The sequence below is a fragment of the Bos grunniens genome, chromosome 29 (assembly GCF_055505025.1).
Source record: "Bos grunniens cultivar Pamir isolate PY7600 chromosome 29, Bosgru_T2T1.0, whole genome shotgun sequence".
In the NCBI taxonomy this organism is placed as follows: Eukaryota; Metazoa; Chordata; class Mammalia; order Artiodactyla; family Bovidae; genus Bos; species Bos grunniens.
Genome location: NC_141193.1, coordinates 49,045,920 through 49,070,659, shown reverse-complemented (window position 1 = coordinate 49,070,659; position 24,740 = coordinate 49,045,920). Strand labels below are relative to the sequence as shown.

The window sequence follows — 24,740 nt, the reverse complement described above, 5'->3', positions numbered from 1 at the left end:
TTCCAAGTATAGAATTCTCTATCAAAGCTGATCTCGTCAATGTTTATTTTTAATAATAAGACTTTATCAAAGTGCAGTCAAGGAAATCAGAAACATCCTACCAATGCCAGCAGCCCATGGGGATGGAAATGACCAATTGTGAGATGGGCTGCTGACATGTACAATATAATAGTATTATATTAGATTATCAAAAAACATTGTAATAATAATCTGGAGGCCTTCCCTGGAGGTCCAGGGGCTAAACTCCATGACCCCAATGCAGGGGGTCCGGGTTCAATCCTTGGTCAAGGAACTAGACCCTACATGCTACCGCTAAGAGTTTGCATGCTGCAAGTAAGACCTGGGGCAACCTAAATAAATGATTTATCTGTATATAGTATGAAGTGTTCGCCGCTCAGTCCTGTCTGACTCTTTGCAACCCCATGGACTGTAGCCCGCCAGGCTCCTCTGTCCACGGGATTTCCCATGCAAGAATACTGGAGTGAGTAGCCATTCCTTTCCCCAAGGGATCTTGCTGAGCCAGGGATCGAACCTGGGTCTCCCGCATTGCAGGCAGATACATTAGTGTGTGAGCCACCAGGGAAGATCATATATGTGTGTGTGTGTGTGTGTGTATACATATATATATATATATATATATATAGTAGAAATTATGGTTAAGTGAAACCCCTAATGATTTAGAGAAACCTCAAAGTCATGCTTTTAGGATAAGATGAGTTGAAGAAAAAGAACTCTGTGACAATCATTAGGACAGCTCTCAAAGGCCATTTTTCTTGACTTCCAGATCCTGGTATATTCTTCCTGCTGCTGCTAAGTCGTTTCAGTCGGGTCTGACTCTGTGCGACCCCATAGACGGCAGCCCACCAGGCTCCCCCGTCCCTGGGATTCTCCAGGCAAGAATATTGGAGTGGGTTGCCATTTCCTTCTCCAATGCGTGAAAGAGAAAAGTGAAAGTGAAGTCGCTCAGTCGTGTCCAACTCTTAGTGATCCCATGGACTGCAGCCTACCAGGCTCCTCCATCCATGGATTTTCCAGGCAAGAGTAGTGGAGTGGGGTGCCATTGCTTTCTCCGATATTCTTCCTAGTAAATTCCCAAATAGGAGTTAAAAAAAAAGTTGGGCCCAAGGAATAATGCAATTCCCTGAGCAGCCAACCACTCAGAAAAGGCAGAGCGCTCAAGACCATCTTTCTTGAACTCTCAGACTTATTCTTCGAATGTTGCTTTGGCTGCACAACTTCAGTGCACCTCCTTTAGATACTTGGAGATATCAGGGAACCTGGATCCACTCACGTGCAACCTTGATCTTATGTCCTTTGCAATGTTATATTTGTTGGTTCAGTAACACACCAGAGAGACAAAAACCTTAAACCTGGTCGAGGTGTCAGCAAACTACAAAGCAACACTAGACTTTGTGGCCTGGCCCAGCTCCAGTGACCCTCCAGTTCTTCCCACCAATGACCTTAAAAATGTCAGAAAAAATGTTCATTTACCAGTACTCATCACAAATGTACATTTAATATGAAGCCATCAAAGCTTCCAAGCCCCAGGGAGGACCCAAGTAATGGTTCACAAGATTACACATTTGGCTTTAGTGGTAAAGAATCCGCCTACCAACGCAGGAGACATAAGAGATTCGGGTTGGATCCCTGAGTGGGGAAGTTCCCCTGAAGTAGGAAATGGCAACCCACTCCAGTATTCTTGTTGGGAAATTGCATGGACAGAGGAGCCTGGTGGGATATAGTCCAAGGGGTCTCAAAGAGTTGGAAACGACTGAAGCAACTTTGCATACATGCAGGCACACTAGGGATCTAAGCGAGAATGAGTTGAAGATATATTAGGCTTACATTTAACAGCTCACCATCAATGCCACGTACAGACAAATTGTTACCAGCTGCCCAGGGTAGGAACGGCTTACCAAAACCCTTCTCCTACCCATTGCACTGAAACACCCAGCACATGGACATGACAGGACAGAGCTTGCATCACCACACGACCATAACCTGGGGTGGCTGGTATTAGAATTACGGCCACTGGGGAGGAGAAACTAGGGACCAGATGTACAGAGCCAGGAGTTAGCCTGTGGAAAATTCCCCAATCATCAGGCATGCAAGCTTGTAATTGGAAGATTTAGTTCTGAAAGTTTTCTCCTGAAAAGAAGCAAACGAATTTTAAGTGCACCATAAGTTATTTCTTTTTGTTGATTAGATCCTCAGAAATGGAAATTACTAGAATATTTTTGTTTGTTTACAGAGCACAGACCTATAGCAGTCAGTTATTATTAACAGCAAGTATGAGAAATAAACTTGACAGAGATTTTTTGCAACTTTGACAGCAAGCTAAAACTACAAAACACATATAGCACTATCAATAACAAGCTCTGTCTTTAGAAAAACATTTCTAAACTCCAAATTTAAAAAAATTTGAATAAACCACACTGGGGGAAAAATAATCTTTCAGAACTTTTTATAGAAACAATTATGAGATTATTATCTTATTAGAGCAATCAAAGAAAAAATGCAACCAAAAAGTATACAGGAAAAAATGTATTAGAAATGTGTGGTAGACACTTTATAAAATACAAACAAAATATTATATAATATAATTATAAATCACATTTATATTTAAAATAAATATAAAAATATAAACAAAATATATTTTTTCTGAGATTTGTGATACACGTGTTTGTTGACTTTCAAACTCATGAATTACTGTTATTTCTTTCCTCATTCTAAGCAAATATAAAAACTTTGTAGTCATACTGTTTATACATTTTTCTCAAAGAAGCCACCCAAATTGTATGAGTTTCAAGCCTCATAAAACCTGATCCATTTCTGGGGTTACGCATTCCTTGACAATTAAGCCTTGCTGATATATCATCATCAACTGACTTTAATGCTCTGGTTATCTCTCAGACTGTCCTGTCTCCAATTAGAATTTGTAAAAACCATCGCATAATGCCAAAAGGTGATGCCGAGGCCACAGTGAACAGGATAAATGGCCAGCACACGGCTCTCACTTATGTTACGTCACCTGTGTATCCCACAGTAGCAATTACGTGCTTCTCTGTCTCTACTACTCATCCTTGACTTAAACATCTATGCATCTTCTTCAGCCCCAAAGCCTGCAGGGAACCCGTTACTATATAAATGTGGCAAGGTGGGAAGGAAGAGGAGGAAAATGAAGAAAAAAGGGAGCAGAGAAGCAGCGAGAGTGAAGAGGTAGACTTTTAAGGACGAAAGTGTAGAAAAAGATTGAAAATGATTTAAGCTCTGTTTCATATATCATGCAGCTAAATCACAAAGCCTTTATGTTTTTACCATAACATCCGTGTGTGTGTGTGTGGGGGGGGGGGTGGGTGCTGACCTGTATGCACCACAAATTTTTATCTTAATTCCTTCAATTTTTATTGAAACTTATTCAAACTTTTAGACTCAAAATATTTCTTTTCAGTATATTATTTTACTTGGCATTATTCTCACCAGCATACTGCTTTTTAAAAGCAACTCGAATGTTACCTATATTATGCAAATGAAAATCGGTGAATTTAATCACGCAGAGTTGTCCTAGAGGAGCCACTAAATCATCAAACGTCCAATGGAAAAATTTCGAGAGTCCTAGTATATTCAATAATTCGCGTATCAGTGCCCAGAATTTAATATAAATTGAATTGAATCCTACACACAACTCTTCGTAGATTCTGTCGATAAAACAAGCTTTCATAAAAACTGGCAAGCTAAAACTACAGACTGCAGCCCATTTTCATTTTCTTTTCAATGAAACACTGTGAATATAGAGGCATCACATAAATATTTATCAAACTCTATAATTCTTCCAAATGTAATGATAAATGAAAGTATCCTTCAATGTGCATATAAAACACCTGCAAAAAAAATTTTTTAGAAGACTGAAATGAGATACAAGCTACCCAAAGTTACAAACAATAAATTTATCCCAATACCTCTTCCAGAGAGCCAGTGATACATGAAGCAATCATATGATTGCTTTTGTAACTTCTGCTTACTTGGCCTCTGAAATTTCATGCTTTGCTAATTGAAGAAGTAAATATCATTCAGTATCACCTAACACTGGGGAAATCATGATGCTGCTGACAGGAAGGGCCAGGTAAACCATGGGAAACCTCTATTATAAAAACATAAAAGGAAGATGGGCTCAGAGAAAAGACCACACAAGCTTCCAGATTGTTGGCTTGCCCCCCAGCGTGGATTTCCTCTTTATGCTGGTCATTATATTTATCATTTACTAGTTACATGGGGACAATGGCAGCACAGAGTTGATACACAAGGCAGAAATAATTACAGATTTGAACCAAGGGTCCTCTATTAAAGCCCGAATTGCCTTCAGCCCACTGCTAAGAAAAGGTCAAGAAGAAGGCACCTGCTGAAAAGAGCAATAAAAGCATGCTGTTCATTATCTTCCAGAAGCTTCCAATCCTCTCTCCTGCCTGATTTACATGACAACTACTACATTCATCTGAATGTTGTGGAGTGTTCAGAGCTCCTCCGGGAACATTGTATTTCTCTCAGATAATTATGATCAAAAAGTCTAGAGCTAAGGGTAAAACTCCAGAGCCAACAAAATTTCTGCTATCACTTGACCCTAACTTCACTCCTCTCCTTAACTTGCTCTGGTCCCAGGGGCAAATTTTAAGCCAAATTCAACAAATCTCTTTTGACCTAGATGGTTAGGGGATACAAATATCACCTGGAAAAAGAGAATGAGGATGGGGAACGCCATTTAGTCTGGTATTATCGTGAACTACACCAAAGTTGCCGAGTAATATCTGTCTTACTCCTCAAATTGTCAAAAAAAAGTTGAAAGGGCAAGTTTTTGGAAAAGAAGCTTCAACGGTTAGCAGCCGTCTATAAGACAAAATATGATTTCCAATGCCTCTGAGTATCAGAAAAGGGAAGCTTATATTTTGTGACATTATGCAAGAAACATGATCATATGGAAATTACCCAGCTCTTTCAATATCTGACTTCTGCAATGATAAAAGGCTCCTCAAATTTCTAACAATACAAATGTTTCTCTTCCTGGTTTTGATTTACCCACTCTTGACACTTGATTAGAGTCTGCAGATAAAGAGTATTAGACTCAGCACTGGCAGCTAGCAAACAGTTCTTCGTTTAACTAAATAAATAAATGCTACATAGTTGCATATCTTTATTCTTTCCCTGGCCACCAGTTGAAATGAATTCTTCTCCCTATAAAAGATCAAGTATAGCATCTCAACACTGGAGAGCTAGAAAGATCCTGATCGCACTGGAGAAGGCCCAGTCTGACACCTGTGGCCTTCTGTGTCACCGCAAACTGACCCAGTGCCTTCCACAAAGGTAGTGCCCAAACAACAGCAGATTGTGAAGACAGCAGTGACAGCTGTCATATGCTATGTCAGGCTGTGTTATTATTCGGTAATTATTCATTCCTCTTCCTCCCTTTCTCTGTAAGAGAAGTAGTCCTCTCTGCCCCACATCAATATTCAACTCGATCCCAAGATGGTCTTTGGTCAATGGAATGCAGACCAGTCTTGAATTAAGACTTCAAGAGGCACTGCAAGCTTCCGTCAGCCTCTGGCACTCCTGACCTGACTTTGAGAACGCTACAGCCCAGACAGTGAGTACTCCCTTCAGCCTGGGTCCTGGAGTAGGAAAAACATGTGGAACAGACCATAACTCACACTACAGCCTGCAACAACCTCAACTATTTTGCCAGACCCAAGAGCAAGAGAAGGAAATGGCAACCCACCCCAGTGTTCTTGCCTGGAGAATCCCAGGGATGGGGGAGCCTGATGGGCTGCCATCTATGGGGTCACACAGAGTCGGACATGACTGAAGTGACTTAGCAACAAGAACAAGAAAAAAAAAAATCTGCTTCTATAAGCCACTGAAAATTTTGATTGTTTGTTACACAGCAATAACACAGAAAACCCTGACTGATACATACACTTAGCAAGGTTACAGTGGCAGACTGGAGCAGAAAAGAGGGGACTAACATGAGATTTGGAGTCCACTTCACTAGACTGTCAATTCCAGCTCAGACAGCTCCCAAATGCTTGACCCTGGTTAGGCAAATCTCACTGAACCCCACCTTGCTGGATTAATGTGACAATTGGAAAGTACCTACAAAGCACTCAGCACAGTGCCTAGCACACAACAGGTACTTGATAAATGGATCAATAATATAATTAGTAATAATGAATGGTAAAATATCTTCCAAAGTATCCATGATTAATGTTCTGAACTAGAAACTATTTGGATTAAATATTTCTTTAATACCAGCTAAATAAAACAGTGAAGTCATTGCAGCTTACAAAAGAATCTAACAGAAAATTACAGTTTAAAATGTACAATGTACTCTATCTAAAACTTCTGAGTAGCCAAGAATATGAATTTTTATTGTGTCAAAGAATAAGAATGTGTTATTTGTGAAGAAAAAAAATGATTAAATTGCAGGTTCCATCTTCCAGACTGGTCACTGGTCATTTAAACTGTGATTGAATCCACTATAGTTGAAGGCCGCTCAGTTAATCCATTACAGTGAATGTTATTAAACATTTATAAGTGCCTGTACCTGGTAAAAAACTCAAAGGTATGGTTTCGTTCACTGAGTTCCAAAATAGGAAAGAACATAACACTACTAAAGTATAAGTGATGGTCGCTCAGTCGTGTCCAACTCTTTGCAACCCCGTGGACTGTAGCCCACCAGACTCCTCTGTCCATGGAATTCTTCAGGCAAGATACTGGAGTGGGATGCCATTCTCTCTCCAGGGGATCTTCCCAACCCAGGGACTGAACCCAGGTCTCCTGCATTGTAGGCAAAGTCTTTATAATTTGAGTCACCAGGGAAGCCCCTAAAACTACTAAGTGGATTAACTAATCCCAGCATAAGCTGATTCACAAAACAGGAGCACTGCAGTTACTAAAGCATGTAAATAGATTTTTGATTCATCAAGAAAGCATTCAGAAAACTATTACTACTAATGAGTAATATATTGGGGTTGGAAAGCTTACTTAAAAAAGAAATTCATCCAAAATATGAGTTCAATTCCCTGTCTTTCCAAAGAATAAGGAAAAGGAATTTATAGGAAAGATAGAATCTGTAAACATACTCTAAAGAGCCCAGGTAAATTTAGGGTAGTGTTTCTGAACCACATGCAGAAGAACAGCTTGAAGAGCTCACGTGAAGATTCTTAGGCTCCCATCCCAGAGCAACGGAATCAGAATCCTTGGGAATCAGGCCTGGGGACCTGCATTGTGAACAAACTTTCCAGCTGATTCATGTGCATGCATAAGTTTGAGACCCATGAATCAATGCAAGCCATGACACAAGCTTTGGCAGGAGTCTTCAAGGTTCTTGAAAGACAAAATTCCAAAGAAGTTTAAGCCGTTTTATGCCTGGGGGTCAAATGAAGAGCAGAGTCCAGACTTCAGAACCAGTAACAGTTGTAGGGCTAAACAGCCATTCATTCATTCTGCCAGTGGCTCAAGCCATGATTTTTAGCGCTTGCAGGCAGAGCTGATGGATCATTCAATAGGAGCATAAGCCAAACAGTACAAAGGGATGGCTTCTCTTGTTGTTCGTACATTTGCCAAACTTCTCCCCAACCTTAGCAAGCCCTGGCACAAGTCAAGGCAATCATTCCTCATCAGCTTCTTAGGCTGGGATGTTAAAATCTACAAGAAGTGAGACGGAAGAAAGATGGCTAAGAATATTACCATATAGGAATTCTAGTCTTCATTAAAACATTTCAACATTAAGTCCAAGCCTCTTTCCTGATAACCAGAGAAAAACATAGTTTTAATTCCTTAAACAGGGAAACCATATGAAATATAAAGGAGAAAAATAAATAGTCACTATAGTTTTAAAATTGAGTAATTTTCTAGAAGTTAAATCAGAAACATGGGTATTGAATGCAAAGAACAGAGTACTGAGTTAAGACTGAGAGGAAATGGTTCTAGATATATCCTCAAACAGGTAGGTGACTTTACATAATGCACTCAGCTACTCTTCACCCCAGAGGAGTTAATGTCCTAAGAAAAGAGATTAAGTCACAAAGCAATGTCAAAATGAAAGTGACATTATTATCACTTATGGCAAAATTTATTTTATGCAATCCAGAATATAAGAGAACAAATGCAAAACAGTGAGCTGACTTTTCAACAGAGGCAAAAGACACCAAACTCCTGAAGTCAAAAACACTAACTGAAAAAGGTACATGCACCCCAATGCTCACAGCAGCACTGTTTACAACAGCCAAAGCAGGGAGGCCACCTGAACGCCCGCAGACAGATGAGCAGGTAAGGAGGAGGGATGAGTGGATAAAGAAAGGTGAGTGGAGTGTTAGTCATGCAAAGCATGAAGTGATGCCGTCTGCAGCCACATGGATGGACCTAGAGATCATCATACTAAGTGAACAAACAAAGACAAATGTCATATGATATCACTTATACGTGGAATCTAAACAAGTAATACAGATCCACACATTTATAAAACAGAACGAGACATAGAAAATAAATTTATGGTTACCACAGGGGAAGGTGGGTAGAGGATAAATTGGGAGTTTAGGATTAACAGATGTGCACTACTCTACATATGCTGTGCTGTGCTTACTCGGCTGCATCTGAGTCTTCGCAAGCCCGTAGACTGTATACAAAACAGATAAAGAAGGACCCACTGTATACACAGGGAACTATACTTGATATCTTGTAATAACCTATCATGGAAAAGAATGTAAATAGGAATATATACGTATATACATATATATCAGAGAAGGCAATGGCGCCCCACTCCAGTACTTTTGCCTGGAAAATCCCATGGACGGAGGAGCCTGGTAGGTTGCAGTCCATGGGGTCGCTAAGAGTCGGACACGACTGAGCGACTTCACTTTCACTTTTCACTTTCATGCATTGGAGAAAGAAATGGCAACCCACTCCAGTGTTCTTGCCTGGAGAATCCCAGGGATGGGGGAGCCTGGTGGGCTGCCGTCTATGGGGTCACACAGAGTCAGACACGACTGAAGCGACTTAGCAGCAGCATACATATATATAATTGCAAATCAACTATACTTCAATTAAAATAATTTACATAAAGAATTATAAAACCAGCTATAGCATCAAATAACTATACACACATTTTATGCAGTAATACCCAAGATGAAAACAGAATAGTACAAACTTGGAAAATCTAGGCCACTCTCACCAAACTGCTCCTGCTCTTGCCTGCATCAAGCTACACCAAGGTGAAACTTCCTAACAAAACAACCCACTGTGGCTTGATGTAGCCATCTAGGCTGCAGCGGTTACTGGTTCAGCCTGACACCTTACTGTTGACCTACCTACCTATATCCACCTGAGTCCCAAGGTAAGCTTCTCACACTGGAGAAGCACACAAACAATGGGACTGGAAGGACAAAGGACGGTGAGTAATGGCTGGTGCCAGCCATCTCTGAGCTCAGGACTCTAAGGATTTTGACACACATTTCACACTTTATTCTTACAGATTTTAGATCAACTCCAAATTCAAGTGTGTCTAGAAACAAGCAAGGAAGCCCATGCTTGTCCTTAGACTGGAGATTGCAGTGTATTTCACAGTTACTCAGAGCTAAACTTGAAACTAGGCTCCAAGTTATGTATCCTCTCTGAATATTGGTTCATGAATTGAGTATTAAGATTAATGGGACTATTGGAAGAATTAAATGAGACTTGACTGTAAAACCCTTCATACAGTATGTTGCCCATTGCAGGTACTCAATGAAGCCATTACTGTTAACAGTAAACTAGCAGCAGCGAAGATCGCTGCTTTTCCTTTCTCATTTTGTATTTCAAAGGTAAAAATACATTCTAACTGAATGACAAGTTACATATAAAAGATAGAGTATATGATTAAATCAGAACCCAGTTTTCCTGACATTTACCTTTCCTTCTTTGGGGCTATGGATCACTTTTACGGTTTACACTGGCCACAATCAGAAACCACACATTAAAAATTTCCAATTTAAAGTTTAAATCCGTGATGGTACAGAAAGTTTTGCTACTTCTATCCAATATTGAGACAGCTTCTCAAGCCCTTTTTCTGGTATAACTACTGTAAACTAGGATTCTTAGGACAACCCCTACCCTCTACCTGTTCTCATGATCGTCTCATCAGCGTCAACACCGTCTTCCTTACTGGGAACAAAACACCCTGTGAGTGTTGTAGAAAATACTGTACTGGATCCAAATGTGTCCCTGCAAATGAAAAGCGCCAACAGGACCATTCACACGGGAATAGAGAAGACGCAGCCCTTGTCTTGAGATGTCTACAACCTAGAGAAGACTAGAAAAAGATATGCACGTGCTGCAACTGAGGCCCAGCGCACCCATGTAAATGCATAAAAATAAATACTAAAAAAAGAAAAAGTTACTCTGCTGATCAAGGCATGCGCACGCGCACACACACAGCCAAGCACCTGTATGTTTAAAGGCAAATAATGACAATAAGAATAGAAATAAAATACATATCTGTAGCTATGATGATGTGTAAATCAACAGGTAGGGGACAACAAAACTATCAGGACAATTTTGTCCCACATATTAAAATGTTTCTACAAAATGTAAATTCTTACAGGTAAAATCTTAAAACCATTTTTTTTAAATAAATAAAATCCACAGCATGCCTCCTCTAGTCTATCATGAAAGTATTTGTAGAAGGATGCCTCCATGTATCAATGGGGCCAATACAGTGCAAACGCCTGTCAGTCAAGGGCCAGAAGTGCCTATGAGACACGAGAGACCAAGCAACTAACGCCAGATCGCTTCAGCAGAGCCTGTCTGTAGAGGGAAACAAGAGCCACTTGAAAACTCATTTCACACTACTAATGTAAAACAAACGCAAATGTAATTTACTTTATCAGGACCCTTAATTTAGTGAAGGTCATGAGTACACTCAGCAGAGGTGAGGATTACCTACACTTATCAAAAGATAACCTGGTGACAGCGTAGCTGAATAGGAAAGAAACCAGGGACTCCCACTGAAAACCATCAGCTCTCATGTATAAAGAGGTCTTCTTACAAGTCGGTGAATTCTAAGGAAAAGCTTTGACTTGGTCACCTCTGCACCAATGCAACCTCATTTGTCATTCCGCTTGAGTTCAAGAATAGCCCTTCACTTTCCCAGTGTTGACAACTGAAGAGACATGAAACAACACTTCTGGCACAAAACATGAAACTTACCACTCTCGTCATCAATATTGAACCTTCCAAGACCACTGCCATCCCTGATGGAGTACTGGATCTCCCCATCCCTCCCCGAGTCCTCATCGTGGGCAGTCACCTGCAGCACGCTGGTTCCAATCCGTGAGTTTTCTTTTACAGAGCCAACAACAGCAAAGTCCGGGAAAAAGGGAGTATGGAGGTTTTCATTGACATCCACCACTTCCACCTCCACAAAGGACACGGATGACAGAGAGACAGGCCGCCCTTTGTCCTTGGCCCGAACTGTGAGGTTATAGAACTGCTGCTTTTCATAGTCAAGCTCCCTGCTCAGGCGGATGGCGCCACTTGCTTTATCTATTTCAAATCTCCCGTTGTAATCATTGACCAAAGAATAGCGCACTTGACCCCCCAGTCCCAGATCTGGGTCATGGGTCTCCAGCCAAGCAATGACGGTGCCAACGGGGAGGTCTTCAAGGACCTTCACACTGTAGCTACTGGGAATGAAAGCTGGGGAGCAGTCATTGACATCATCCAAGAAAACCTTCAGGGTGACAACGGAAAAGAGCTGCTGGCCACTTTCTGCCTTGTCTCTGGCTTCTATTTTTAAAGAATAGTTCGCTTTGGATTCCCGGTCCAATTGGTCCGCTATATACACGATTCCAGTGGAGCTATTGATGGCAAACTGCTGCGTATCTGTCAAGACTGAGTAAGTCACTTCACCATTAGAACCCAAATCTTTGTCTCTGGCTTCCACTTGAATAATCTCAGTGCCAATACTTGAACTCTCAAGAATGTTAACTGAATAACTGTCTTGAAGAAAAATCGGGCTATTGTCATTGGCATCCTCCACATTGATGGTAAGCAACCTCCATGAGGACTTTTGTGGATTCCCTAAATCATAGATGGTGATGTTAAGGAGATAGAGGTCTCTGTGTTCTCGATCCATGGGCATAAGGACTTGAAGTTGCCCGGTCTCCATATCGATATTAAAACAGCTATCCATATTCCCATCAGATATTGTAAATAGCACCTTCCCATTGAAGCCAGAGTCGGCATCATAGGCTTTAATCTTCAGGATATTAGCACCAACTGGCAGATTCTCCTTCACAGCCACATCAGAAGGAAATGACTTGTCAAAATGTGGTCCCTGCCGGTTAACTGAATAAAAGTCAAGAAATCCATCTTCTAGATTCAGTTTCCCATTTGCTTTGGCCTTAATGAGGAGCTTCTCTGCCAGCTTTTGAGCCACTCGAGTTTCTCGGCAACTGAAGCTCTTTGAAGACACCTTCCCATGTAAGACTGAAATGTTAACAGACATGGGGTCTGCAAGATTCTCTCCATCAGTGGCTGTAATCCTGAGGGCAAAATTTCCATTTTTAATGCCAGAATTCATCAGTGACTTTTTAAGCTGCAAAACACCAGAGTCTGGGTTTAAATAAAAGAAACCAAGTTCGTTTCCAGAGATGATTTTGTACTTTACAAGCTCCAGCTCGTCAATATCAATCGCTGAGACAGCCGTGATATGACCCCCAACTGGAAAGTCATAGGAGATCACTCCCTGGCAAGCCACTTTTTCAAAGAGGGGGCTGTTGTCGTTGACGTTTCCGACTCGAATAGTCACGTTGACCTCGCTCTCGTGGCGGTATGGCGAGCCCCAGTCAGAGGCTCTGACGATGAACCGGTACGTTTCCGGAGAGGATTCAAAGTCCAGGTCTTCAGTGGTGCTGATGACGCCTGTAAACTGGTTAATGGCAAACGGCAACACGTTCAGGCTGGCAATACTGTAGGTGATGTACCCGTTTTCTCCTTTATCCTTATCAGAAGCTGAAACTGTCAGCACGCTTGTTCCTACGGGAACACTCTCATTCACAAATGCCTCATACAGCAGCTGCTGAAATTCTGGGGTGTGGTCGTTGGCGTCTTCTATGCTGATGGTGACTTGCGTTTTTAAATCTCCTTCTTTGTTTGTCACCCCCAGTCTATAAACCTCCTTCTTAATGGTGTTCAGTGGCTGTGCGGTGACAATCAGACCTGACTGGGGATTGATTTTGAAGTACTGGGCATCCTCTCCAGGGGATAATCTGTACTCCACATCTAGTGGTTCGGGACTTAATTTTACTATAGCAACCACGACACCGGGAGGGGAAAATTCACTAATGCTCACTTCGTACGCGTCTTTCTCAAATCTAATTGGGACAGTGTCTCTTTTGGGGTTGGCGATGTGGACTATCTTGACTGCTGAAAATTTCTGAGGTGACCCCTTGTCTTTGGCTTGAAGAGTGAGGTTGTAGCCATAGGGAAAGCTCTCCCAGTCAACCGGCTTCTTCTCCTTAACCCTGTACTCATTCACCCACTTTCCTTCCTTGGCCAGGAAGAATTGGTCTAAAGGGTCCCCAGCCACGATGGAAACAGACTCAATCTCTCCATTGGCCCCTTCATCGAGGTCATCGGCTGTCACCACTGCATATACAGGCTCTGTGTCCAATGAGAAAGGAACGTGAGCAACCACGTGGAGAGCGGGGGCGTGCTCGTTTACCCGTTCAACGTGAACATAAAGCTTGGCAGTGCTGCTCACTCCATTATTCCCATACAGCTTCATCCCCCGGTCCACGGCTAAGATCTCCAGGTCGTATCTGCTCTTTTCATCATAATTTAATCGTCCGCTTAAGGAGATGACCCCGCTCGTGGGGTGGACTGAAAACAGCTCAACTTTGTTCTTGAAGTAGTAGTAGAATTCGCCATTGGAGCCAATGTCTGCATCTGTTGCCGTCACCTGGGCGACACTAGTCCTTAGGGCTGTGTTTTCTGCGATTGTAACTGAGTAGGTTGTGGGTGAAAATAAGGGTCTCAGGTCATTCATATCTAAAACTTGTATGCTCACTTTGGTCCATGCTTCCAAATCCTCGCCTCGGACAGAGCCTTTGACTATCAATAAATAATTGTCCTGAATTTCCCTGTTCAATATGGCGGAATTGCCACCTTTAGTTCTTATTCTGAGAAAACAGAAATCTGCAATGATGACTTCCTCGGCTTTGAAAAAGCCTTCCTCATCTCCAGACACTATTCTGTATTTGATGTCCCAGGACAGATCGATCAAGGTGATGCCCATGCGACTCTGGCTGTTGACGTAAGTCCTTGCTGCCGAGTTCTCATACACGGTAGCATTATAAATGGAATGTGTGAAGTGGAAACCCAGGGGTCCGGTCCCAGGAAGCCCCTGAGAGAGTGTAGCCAAAAGCTTGAGAAGCAGGAGAATGAGGCAAGAGGGAGGCCGTGTGCCCACACAGTATCCCATAGTTAGATCCATCACATCATACTTCCATCCTGGAGGGGAAAAACAGAGAGAGAGAAGAGATAAATTAACCTAGAGGATCATAAGAGAAGGAACAGAAGTAACTATTATGAAACAGTGTGTTTTGAAAACTTTATTATAAAATCTTTTTACTAAAACATCAATACAAGAAAAAAAAGTAGAACACTCCCCACTACTAGATGACAAGGAACTCAAAATCACTAGGATTTACACTTATCATGCCCGATTTTTTTGAGCGACACGTCTACAGTGCTGATAGGATTGACTGTCCACTGGTGTAAGTTTTCTTGCATTCTGAAGGTCAGTTTAGAAATACATACTGCAAGGCTTAAGAAGTTCATTTACGGCTGACATAATATTAAATTCTAGGCAATTATCCTAGGGAAATAATTAGACAAGTGTACATTTACAGGACAGTTTAAAATACAAAAATTGAAAAAACATTAATTGCTTATCAATTGAGAAGCAAATGCTTTGTGGCACATTCTAGAAAACAAAAGACTCTGCAGCCATTAAAAATAATGACTGAAAGCTGTGTATTTTCAGATGCAGTAAGAATATAATACTACATGGAAAAAAGAGCATAAAACACTATATGTGATATGATTCTATTAGACTTAATCATTTATATATAAACTGCATTTTTACCTTTAAAATGAATTAACTATGTTGTGAGTTTGGGGAGCATCTTGCATCTTCTAATATTTCTTAAATCAACATTGTACATCAATGGTTGTGTAATTACTTTTTATAATTAGATCTTTAAAGAAATGTATTCCAAGTGTTACCATCTTCTGTCGTGTTGAATTTTAAACTGATCAAGAGTTAGGCATAAGCCAATATGATGAAGATTAACAAAACATCACTTAACAAACCAAGCAGGGAGGACCATCCCTAAGGAGTTACCTGATCTAAGCGATATTCACGAGTGGACTGTGCCTCTCAGAACAAGAGAGGAAAGGAAGATTTTGTGCAAGGAAATTTTAAAGAATGACAAGAGATTTATCTTCTTACGAGTAATTGAAGGAATTACTTCCAATTATTTTTATCAGCTACTATTAAATTTCCACAGTCACCACAGCTCTATGACTGTGCAGAAGAAAAGATTAAAAATATTTTCCTATTTTAACTGTAAAATCTGTCAAGTGCTTTAAAAACAGAGAAGGGGAATGCTATTTAACAGGAAAGAGCTATCTATTTATACGCTTTGGCTCAGATTTTTAGAACAACCAAATGTATGAGTTCTTCTACCAAGACATACTCACCAGACCCTCACATTTCCTTTCTCTGTCTCTTGTATGGGAAACAGAATGGAGGAGAAGAGGAGAAAGGAAATGAACCCTTCTGCAGGCATTCTGTGACTTAGCTGCTTTGTTACATTTAATCCCCGCAACAACCTAAAGTACTACAGCACCCAACTACATGTTAGAAAACTGAAAGCTAGAAGGCTGTTAACCCATTTGGCTGGAACACTGGCCCATCCAGTTTCTCCCAGCAGCAGAGCAGCATCTCAAACCCTGGTCTTTCCTGCTCCAAAATCTGTGTTTTTTCCCATCACACCATCAGTCTTCCTAAATTCTCTATGAACATAAGCAAGAAAGAAATTATTAAGGCTTCCCAGAAGCACATATTACTTTAACTCTACAGAACTAGTCAGTATTTATCACTGATGGAAAAACATAAAACTCACCCACTTTCTCTATTTGGTTACCTCCATTCTGGTTTTAAACTAGTTACAGTCACTGATTGTAAGCTGAAAAATCCCCTGGGGAAATTTAGCATCTTCAAATATTACCAACTTTTCTGTAGCTTATAAAAATATCCATGGTTGGCAAGGCACATATTATTATAATTTTTTGTAGATAAGAACACCAGACCTCACTTTCCTAATAGCAGAGTCTGAATTAGAACTCTGACTCTCTCCACACTCCACAGTGCTTTCTCATTTTTTCCCCAATTCTGCCTTCCAGGAAACTCTCATAAGTGAAATTCTGGGCCTGCATTTGCACGCTTCTACCTGAGATGGAAATACGCCTTGCTGCTATCATCAGATACAGCACCTAGGAGACACTGAATAGGTGAGCAAAAAGAGTACAGTTTAATATAGGAATTTCATAAGCAAAATAAAGACTAAAAATAAAGCGTGCTGATATAATGACCTTTCATATAAGAAGTTAATTTCATAGGCAGTTCCTCTGGCTGTCTGTCCTTGGGAAATGCTCCATGTGGTATTATGTGCAAAGAAGCAGCTTGGAGGCAGAAGTTCAAATATCCCTCCCAGGAGAGTGAACCCCAGGGGACCAGTGCAACTGGGGGTACCTATCTGTGGAGCACGCTCAGCTGAAAGAAGGGATCCTTAGGGATTACAGATAGAAACCAGGAGAAGCTTTAATAAGAACCCACATGACTTAAGAAACTCTTTCAGTTCACCATCTGAGAATGGTGAACTTCCAAAACAGAAGAGGCATTTTTACGTTCACTATGAACACAGTGGAAGGAGACGGGTGTTTATAAGAAAATAATCGAAGGCATGCAGACTCTCGTAAGGTAGAAAAGAGGTTACTCCCAGCATCTCCGGGGAAATGCAAATTCTGTTTCTGCCTCATTACCTACTCACCAGTCCTCCCTGGTGGCTCAGACAGTAAAATATCTTCCCACAATGCAGGAGACCCAACTTCGATCCCTGGGTAGGGAAGATTCCCTGGAGACAGGAATGGCAGCCCACTCCAGTATTCTTGCCTGGACAATTCCATGGACAGGCGAGCCTGGTGGGCTACGGTCCATGGGGTCTCCAAGAGTTAGACATGACTGAGTGATTAACACTTTCATTTTTTCAACAGAGTCTATGTCCAGGGCACTTCCTGTGGTTTTACCCAATACATCACCCAAGGAATCTGGACTCTTCGGTCACCAGAAAAGAAAACCACTCCAATGGTGAATTCAGTTCAACTAAAGTTTTCTTAGTCTGTCCCCACATTTCCACCCTAAGCCCAGCCTGAAGGAAAGCTGTTAGGATGTGCCAAAACTGGACACAGTCCTATTCCCAGCATCGATACCAGCATATACCAAGAACCACGTACCACGAAGAAGGTGTACAGTACTGGTGTACTGAACACGATACTCTTTCTAAAGTTTTTACCAAATTTGTTACAGTATTGCTTTCGGTTTATGTTTTGGTTTTTTGGCTGTGAGGCATATAGGATCTTAGCCCTCTAACCAGGGATCAAACCACACCTCATGCATTGCAAGGCAAAGTCCTAACAACTGGATGGCCAGGGAAGTCCCCGCTAAACACAATATTAAGGGAGGGAAGTAAATAGAGACCCAGAGGCCTGTAGTATGCTCAGCTCCTAAATCCTCCAAATAAGCACATCTTACTTCAGGAAAGAGAATGAAGAAATTATACAAATTCAAAGGAGGCCGAAGGGCTTCCTAGGTGGCACTAGTGGTAAAGAACCAGCCTGCCAATGCAGGGGGCACAAGAGATGCGGGTCTGATCCCTGGATCAGGAAGAACCCCGGGAGAAGGGAATGGCACCCCACTCCAGTACTCTTGCCTGGAGAACCCCATGGACAGAGGATCCTGGGGGCTACAGTCCGTGGGTTGAAAAGAGTCGGACATCACTGAGGGCCTGAGCACACACAGACAAAGGAGGCTAAAAGATAATCTGTTTCACTCTCTTGAGTTTACAGGTGAGGAAACTGCTACCCAAATATAGGATGAGATCCCCTAATATAAGGTCTCAGATCTCCCAGGTTCTAGACAATACCAAATGGAAAAGTTTGCCAACTGAATTAGTTTTCCTTTGAATTTTATTACAATTTTCACTCTGTGGTTTATCATCATTTTGCAGTCATCTTTGTTTTCTAACATCTTATTACTCCCCCTGGAGTTACTCCCTCCTCTAAGTAGTTAACTGTTTATAAATAAACATTTAAGTGCCCTGGGGGAGAGTTACTTTTACAAACCCTTCTGGTGAATCCGTCAAAACAAAAAATGTTGTCATAATATGAAAAAAACATTATTCATTTTAACTATTCGAAAATGATATTTTTGCATACTGAGTTTATTTTTTTTTAGCAAGATACACCGCCGGAATATTTTTCTTATAAAGCAGAATTAATGATCTTAAATGCAAATGAAAAGACTTTCAAACCATACCGAAATTGAATTGTATTCTTGTGTTCTAAAATCTGTATTTAACTTCAAAACCCGGAGCAGGACTGAGTTTTCAACTTCAGTTGTTAAAACGAAAATATCTCATGAGGTTTTAGTATTTTTAGTTTTGTAAAAAAAAAATATATACAAAACCCTATATGGCACAAATTAATTCAAAAGCTTGCAGTTTTCTCCATCAATTTAGAAAATAAAGGAGTGCCAGAAGCGAGAAATTCTGTAAAATTCTGTAAAGTAAGTGTTAAAATAAGACTTGGCTTCCTTTTTTTAGTATGCAAAGATGACTGCTAAGATGTTTTCTTAAAAAAAGAAAAGAGTCCTGCTTTTCCACACTGGGGACAAGCTATTTGTGAAACCCGAGTATGAGACTGATGCTGTTTGAGAAGCTCTGCACATTGATTTATTTTACTGCTTCTGGATTATTTTAAAGAAAGCACTTAGTTCCCAACCTTGGAGCCTATTTTCTACGACTTAGTAACATAATCAATAATTTTTGATATAATCTCTGAAGAGATCATCGAGTCATCAATCTTGGAGACACTTCCTTTCCCGAGGCAGCGCGGCGTGCCTCACCGCCCGGCCCTGTCCGCTCAGATGGAGGTTCTCAGGCTGGGCTGCAGAAGGGCAGGGGGTTTCCTTTCCAGGGATGAAAAAACACTACAGACCCCAGGGCAGAGAACAGCTCCTACAAAAGCCACCTCTCTGTGAGCCTTGGCTCGGAGTAAGGCTCAGCTTGCTTGGGGAACCTGGGGAAGCTCCATTTTGCCACCATTAAACTGGGCTCCTGAAACAGCTGGGATTTCGGAACAGTAAAACAGCGCTTTAGAAAAGCGTTCTATTTTTAGTTCATCTCTTCCTATCTTACAGATTTTTGAAAGCAGTTGATAAGCCAGACAGAGATGGTGCTTGGGGAATGAGCTCTGAGAGCCTGCGAGACAAAGTCAGTATCCAAAGGGCTTCCCCTTCATAGGCATACTTGACCAAGATGCCTTATGTGAGAAACGCAAAGGAAGCTCAGGTGAGGGCTGTGACTGAGTCCAGAACCTATACAAACCCTGTGTGTACAGTGGTTCCAGAACACACGCTCTGGTGCCTGACCGCCTGGGTTTGAATCCCAGCACTGCTCTTGAGTAGCTGTGTGACCTTGGGCAGGGTATTTAACCTGTCAGTGCCTCACTGTCTTCAACTATACAATGAGAACGATAGTGCCTACTGAATTGGATTTGAGTTAATAAATATAAAGCACTTAAAACAGTCCACAGCGCATGGTAAGGTACAATTGCTATCCATTAATATCATTAGCTAAGACAGTTTTTAGAGAGGACACAAATCTGTGAGTCACAAATGCAGGATGAGGGAGGAAATTTGCAACCTATGCTGACATTTTCTTTTTCAACAAGAGAATCCACATCAAAGGTAAAGGAAAGGATTACGTTTTACTAACAGCAAAGGGCCACTTCATGAGACCCAAAGGTGGCTTTGCCACTTACTGGCTGGGTGACTTTGGGGTAACACTTAAAGCTTTTCAAATAGGGCTTATCTTTAAAATAGGGGGCTTATACCAGTTCCCACTCTCATGAAACAGGCTTACAACCGTGTTGGGCACACAGTAAATGTTCCACAAATATGAACTGGCATTACAGTAAGTCCCCTACACACAAACGAGTTCCATTCTGAAGCACCTTCATAAGTCCAATTTGTTCATTAGTCCAAGTTAGCTTAGGTACCCAAGTGACACAATCAGCTATACAGTACTGTAATAGAATAGGTTTATTAATACTTTTCACACAAATAATACGTACATAAGAAACAAACACAAAAAATAAAGACAACATATTTCATATTATAATACAGCACCTTGAAAAGTGCAGTAGTACAGCACAACAGCTGGCATACAGGGGCTGGCACACAGGTTCACATCTCTGAAAATCTGTAACTCAATGGTTTGTGTGTAGGGGACTACTGTATAATTATTAAAGTGTTCATAAGAAGGGATACGGAGCAGAACGTAACTGAAAACTGGGATAAGGATAAAGGGTCAAGAAGAAGACGATTCATGGAGTGTGTGCATGCTGAGTCACTTCAGTCGTGTCTGACTCTTTGTGACTCTATGGACTGTAGCCTACCAGGCTCCTCTGTCCATGGGATTATCCAGGTAAGAACACTGGAGTGGGTTGCCATACCCTCCTCCAGGGGATCTTCTTAACCCAGGGACCAAACCCGTGTCTCCTTTGGCTCCTGCACTGCAGGCGGGGAGCAGTCCATCCTTAATAGGAAAGCCACTCCTCCACAGACCCAGGCCCCTGCCATGGGTGGCGGCAGAGCCAGGGAGAGGTCTCACGCATGGTGACTTGGGCTAAGGACTCTTGCCACAGTTCTGTAACTTATTTCCAACTCCTAAGTGTACACTTTCAAACTTAGGAAACCAGAGCTGCATTAGGAGCTACTTCTTAGACTTGGCATTTAAGTCCTGGGGAGTTCTAGCAGGATTCCTCCTTGCAACGATGAGACCCAGCACAGCCAGATACTGCTAAACCCTATCTTCTAGAGCAGCTCATTCCAATATGGCTTAAATTACCACCCTCATGACATTACTTGATGTTCTGGGTCCCTGCTCCTGAAATCAGTTTCAGACTGTCTGTACAACACACTTGGGAATAAAGTTTTACTCTCTGGCTGATGCTAATGGCTGCCTGAAAAGTAGAAAAAAATGTTTGTTGTATAGTTTTTATTAATACAAACCGTTGTAGCTAGAGAGTCTACAGGATAATATACTAGGTGTTTGGGTCACAAATAATCCATGTCATGCCATTACTCAGAAGATATTATGATATACTAAACCAGAAGCACATAAACCCACTGAGGACCACAAAACTGTCTCATGCAACACCCCAGGTTTAGAGTTGGGGAAACACACCAAGAAAGGTTAGGTGATTTGGACAAGGTCACACAGATTGCCAGTTTAAAGCAAAAAAGCTAAAAACCAGACCTTAGATTTCTACTGTGAATTTGTCTCATTGTTATTAATTCCTTTATAATATAGGTCTCCACTGGTTTGACTCTTCTTCCTTGATTTAGCTAAACTATACATACTCAATGAAGCAGTCCCAGAGATACCCCTCTACTCAATCCACAGTGAGCTCCACATCTAAGGTCGCAATTCTTAAACTTGAGCAAATATCTGAAACATGGCAGGACTTGCTAAAGCTCACATTGCCGGGCTCCTCTCCAGAGTTTCTGGATCGGTTGGTCTCCAGTGGGGGCTAGGAATCTCATTTCTAACAGGTTCCCAGGAGAAGGTGGTCTCGGGCAATCAGCGCTCTGAGGACCACTTCTCTAAACTCTGTCTGTATTTTCTCTATATGCACCTCCCTCGATAGCACTGCCTTCCTTGTGTTAAAATTTCCTACAAGGATTTGTAAATTACATAGTGCACTGCAATCTGCCTTGTTTCTTCTTCTTAGAGTATTTAACAAATGCCTTGAAAAGGCAAAACTTCAATCAAATTGTGGAGTAACTCGTGTCTAGCCAGCGTACGCTGCAACTCCACAACATGCTCCAGGGAGGGAATGAAAATGAGCCTTAGACAAATCAGAGATTACAATCATCGAAACTAGAGACCCTGGTGAAATAGCTAGTCCACGATTTCCCAAACTGTATCCCATATCACTCTACGGACTTGTGAATATGTGTGTAACTAAAAACATTTACGGAGACACTGGTTAAACAAAGGTAAACAGATTTCTTCATTTAGAACTTTTTGGAGTCTTTAGTATGCTCCAAAATAAACTTCCCCCATCTCCCTTCCTTAGTCATCTCTAACGATTTCATCCTGCAACAATTTTTCCTGCTTTGTAATCTCCATAGGAAAGCACAATCTATATTTATCATTTCCACTATAGAAATAAAGTTCCCTGATACTCGGTCAGGAATCAGTAAATGCTTGTTGTGTGTACAGGCATATTATGTAAATTGTGATTCCAAGGAATATTATATACACAATTTCTAAAATCTTTTTGATTATGAATTTCCTCCCCATTCCTCTCCCCACACTGCCACTGGCAAGAGAAGAAGGAATATTTTGTGAATACAGTTGGGGAAACACTGATCAAGTCCAAGTTAGATATTGTGGCCTAGACAGGTCAAACAGCTGCCCGGAAGGCTTTGAAGGCGGGAGGTAATCCCAGGATTCTTGAGACTGGTTCATTATTCTTGCTACATCATAGCACAAGGTATGCATTCTCATTTCAACTAAGCAGGGATTTATCCTTGAAGAAACTGCTTCAATGCTTATCACATAAACACATCTCCATGCTTCACATGAAGGCTGTACATTTGCTTTTCTCATTGAAAAAAGGCAAGTTAAGAATTTTCACAGTCCTCTATGTTAATCATTTCATAGTTTTTATTATCTGTATTTACTTATCCAACAGTCATAAAGCATTTTGCCAAATCAAAAAATACTCTGAGATGCAAAACCTTAAAACCAAGTTCATATTTCACACCTCACTGGAAAATTCTGCTTGTCTACTTGAGCCCCAAGTCTAAGCAGGGTTTTATAAGCAAAAGAGTATTTCATCGACAAGGATAAGATATCTGTCATTCTGAACAAGGACTAAGTAAGTCCCAAACCAAAGCCTCCAGCTGGTTCTGTCAACTAGCCAAGCAGACCGTTACCCAAACTCAATCTTTTTCCTTATAATAATACTGTAAATTCTCATTTTTTTTCCAGTGGTGCAAATCTTTCTATCGTCTAAAAGTGGTCTCTCAGGAGAAAAGTCAGTCAGCACGAAGCAAGTGTAATTCAAGCTGGTTCTGAGAAAAAACGGAAGACTCAGCCACACAGCGGCAGTGTTGTGAACACCCGCCTGTATTTTCTCCCCAGGTGCTACAAGTATTTCCATACAACAGTGGTTAATGTCAAGTATCATTTCATCAGTAAATGCTTCAAATTCAGGGGTAATTCAACCAGGGGCTATCAGAAGGCAAGATGAGCATGTTGTTCAAGCCTTTTAAAAATCACTTCTCCCTCTGGAGAAAGAAATTCATCATGGAGTAAGAGGAAAAAAAAAAAATATATATATATACAGAGAGGATGTAATTTGCTTCTACGCTTGGCTGTCTAAGAAAATGTTCCAGAAAAATGCATGATTTCAATTTTCTCTGGTGAGCTTCACTGACAGAAACCAAAGAGTAAATACATAAGTATTTGCTTACTCCCAAGATTTTTTTTTAATGAAGAAAAAAAAGCAAGGGAAAAAAGAAAAGAGAGAGAGAGAGAGACTGTCCGAGTAATAACATTTACTCTGGGATAACTGCCTAAAAGAAAAAAGAACCCAAATAATTTAGCTGAAAGAATACCTTTAAATAGTGTTCATCCCAATAGTTATGGGGCAAAATGCAGTTGAAGGGAAATGTGTTCTCTAAGGGCTTCCCTGGTGGCTCAGTGATGAAGAATCCACCTGCAGTGCAGGGGAGGCTGGTTTGAGCCCCAGCTTGGGAAGATCCCCTGGAGGAAGACATGGAAACTCACTCCAGTATTCTTGCCTGGAAAATTCCATGGACAGAGAAGCTGGATGGGCTACAGTCCGTGGGGTCACAAAGAGTCGGACATGACTGAAGAGACTTAGCACAAGATAACACAGTTTTTATGTTGCATTAGGCATTATGAAGAAATCCAGAGCCCTTTGCTGACTACCTTTTGACACAACCCATACTTACTGCAACCTCCAGGACATGGAGAAGGACAGGGAAGCCTGGCATGCTGCAGTCCATGGGGTCGCACAGAGTCAGACACGACCGAGTGACTCAACAAAAACAAATACTTACTGCTGTGTTAAGTCCTTGTGGTCTGACTACTTGTAAAAGTTAACATCCTTTCCTCCATCCCAATTGCTGTTGCCCTTGAAAAGTGGTCTTTAAGGCAAAGAGTATTCTGAATAGTAAAATCAGGCATCAGGAAAAGAGAGTATGGGAAATCTCTGTCTACCTCCCTTTTCCCTCAGTGATAAGTGACGGTAATGCTAGGAAGGGCATC

At 41.3% G+C, this 24,740-nt stretch overlaps 1 protein-coding gene across 2 annotated transcripts in view; it reads right to left on the bottom strand.

Moving 5' to 3' along the window:
• The window catches only part of FAT3 (FAT atypical cadherin 3), an 805,898-nt gene that overhangs the window by 630,916 nt on the left and 150,242 nt on the right, over positions 1–24,740 (bottom strand). For both annotated transcript variants that reach the window (XM_086383385.1, XM_086383384.1), the window contains one exon: positions 11,233–14,538. In XM_086383385.1, the coding sequence (XP_086239511.1) occupies positions 11,233–14,521 (3,289 nt within the window). In that variant the 5' untranslated portion in view covers positions 14,522–14,538. The remainder of the gene's footprint in view (positions 1–11,232; positions 14,539–24,740) is intronic.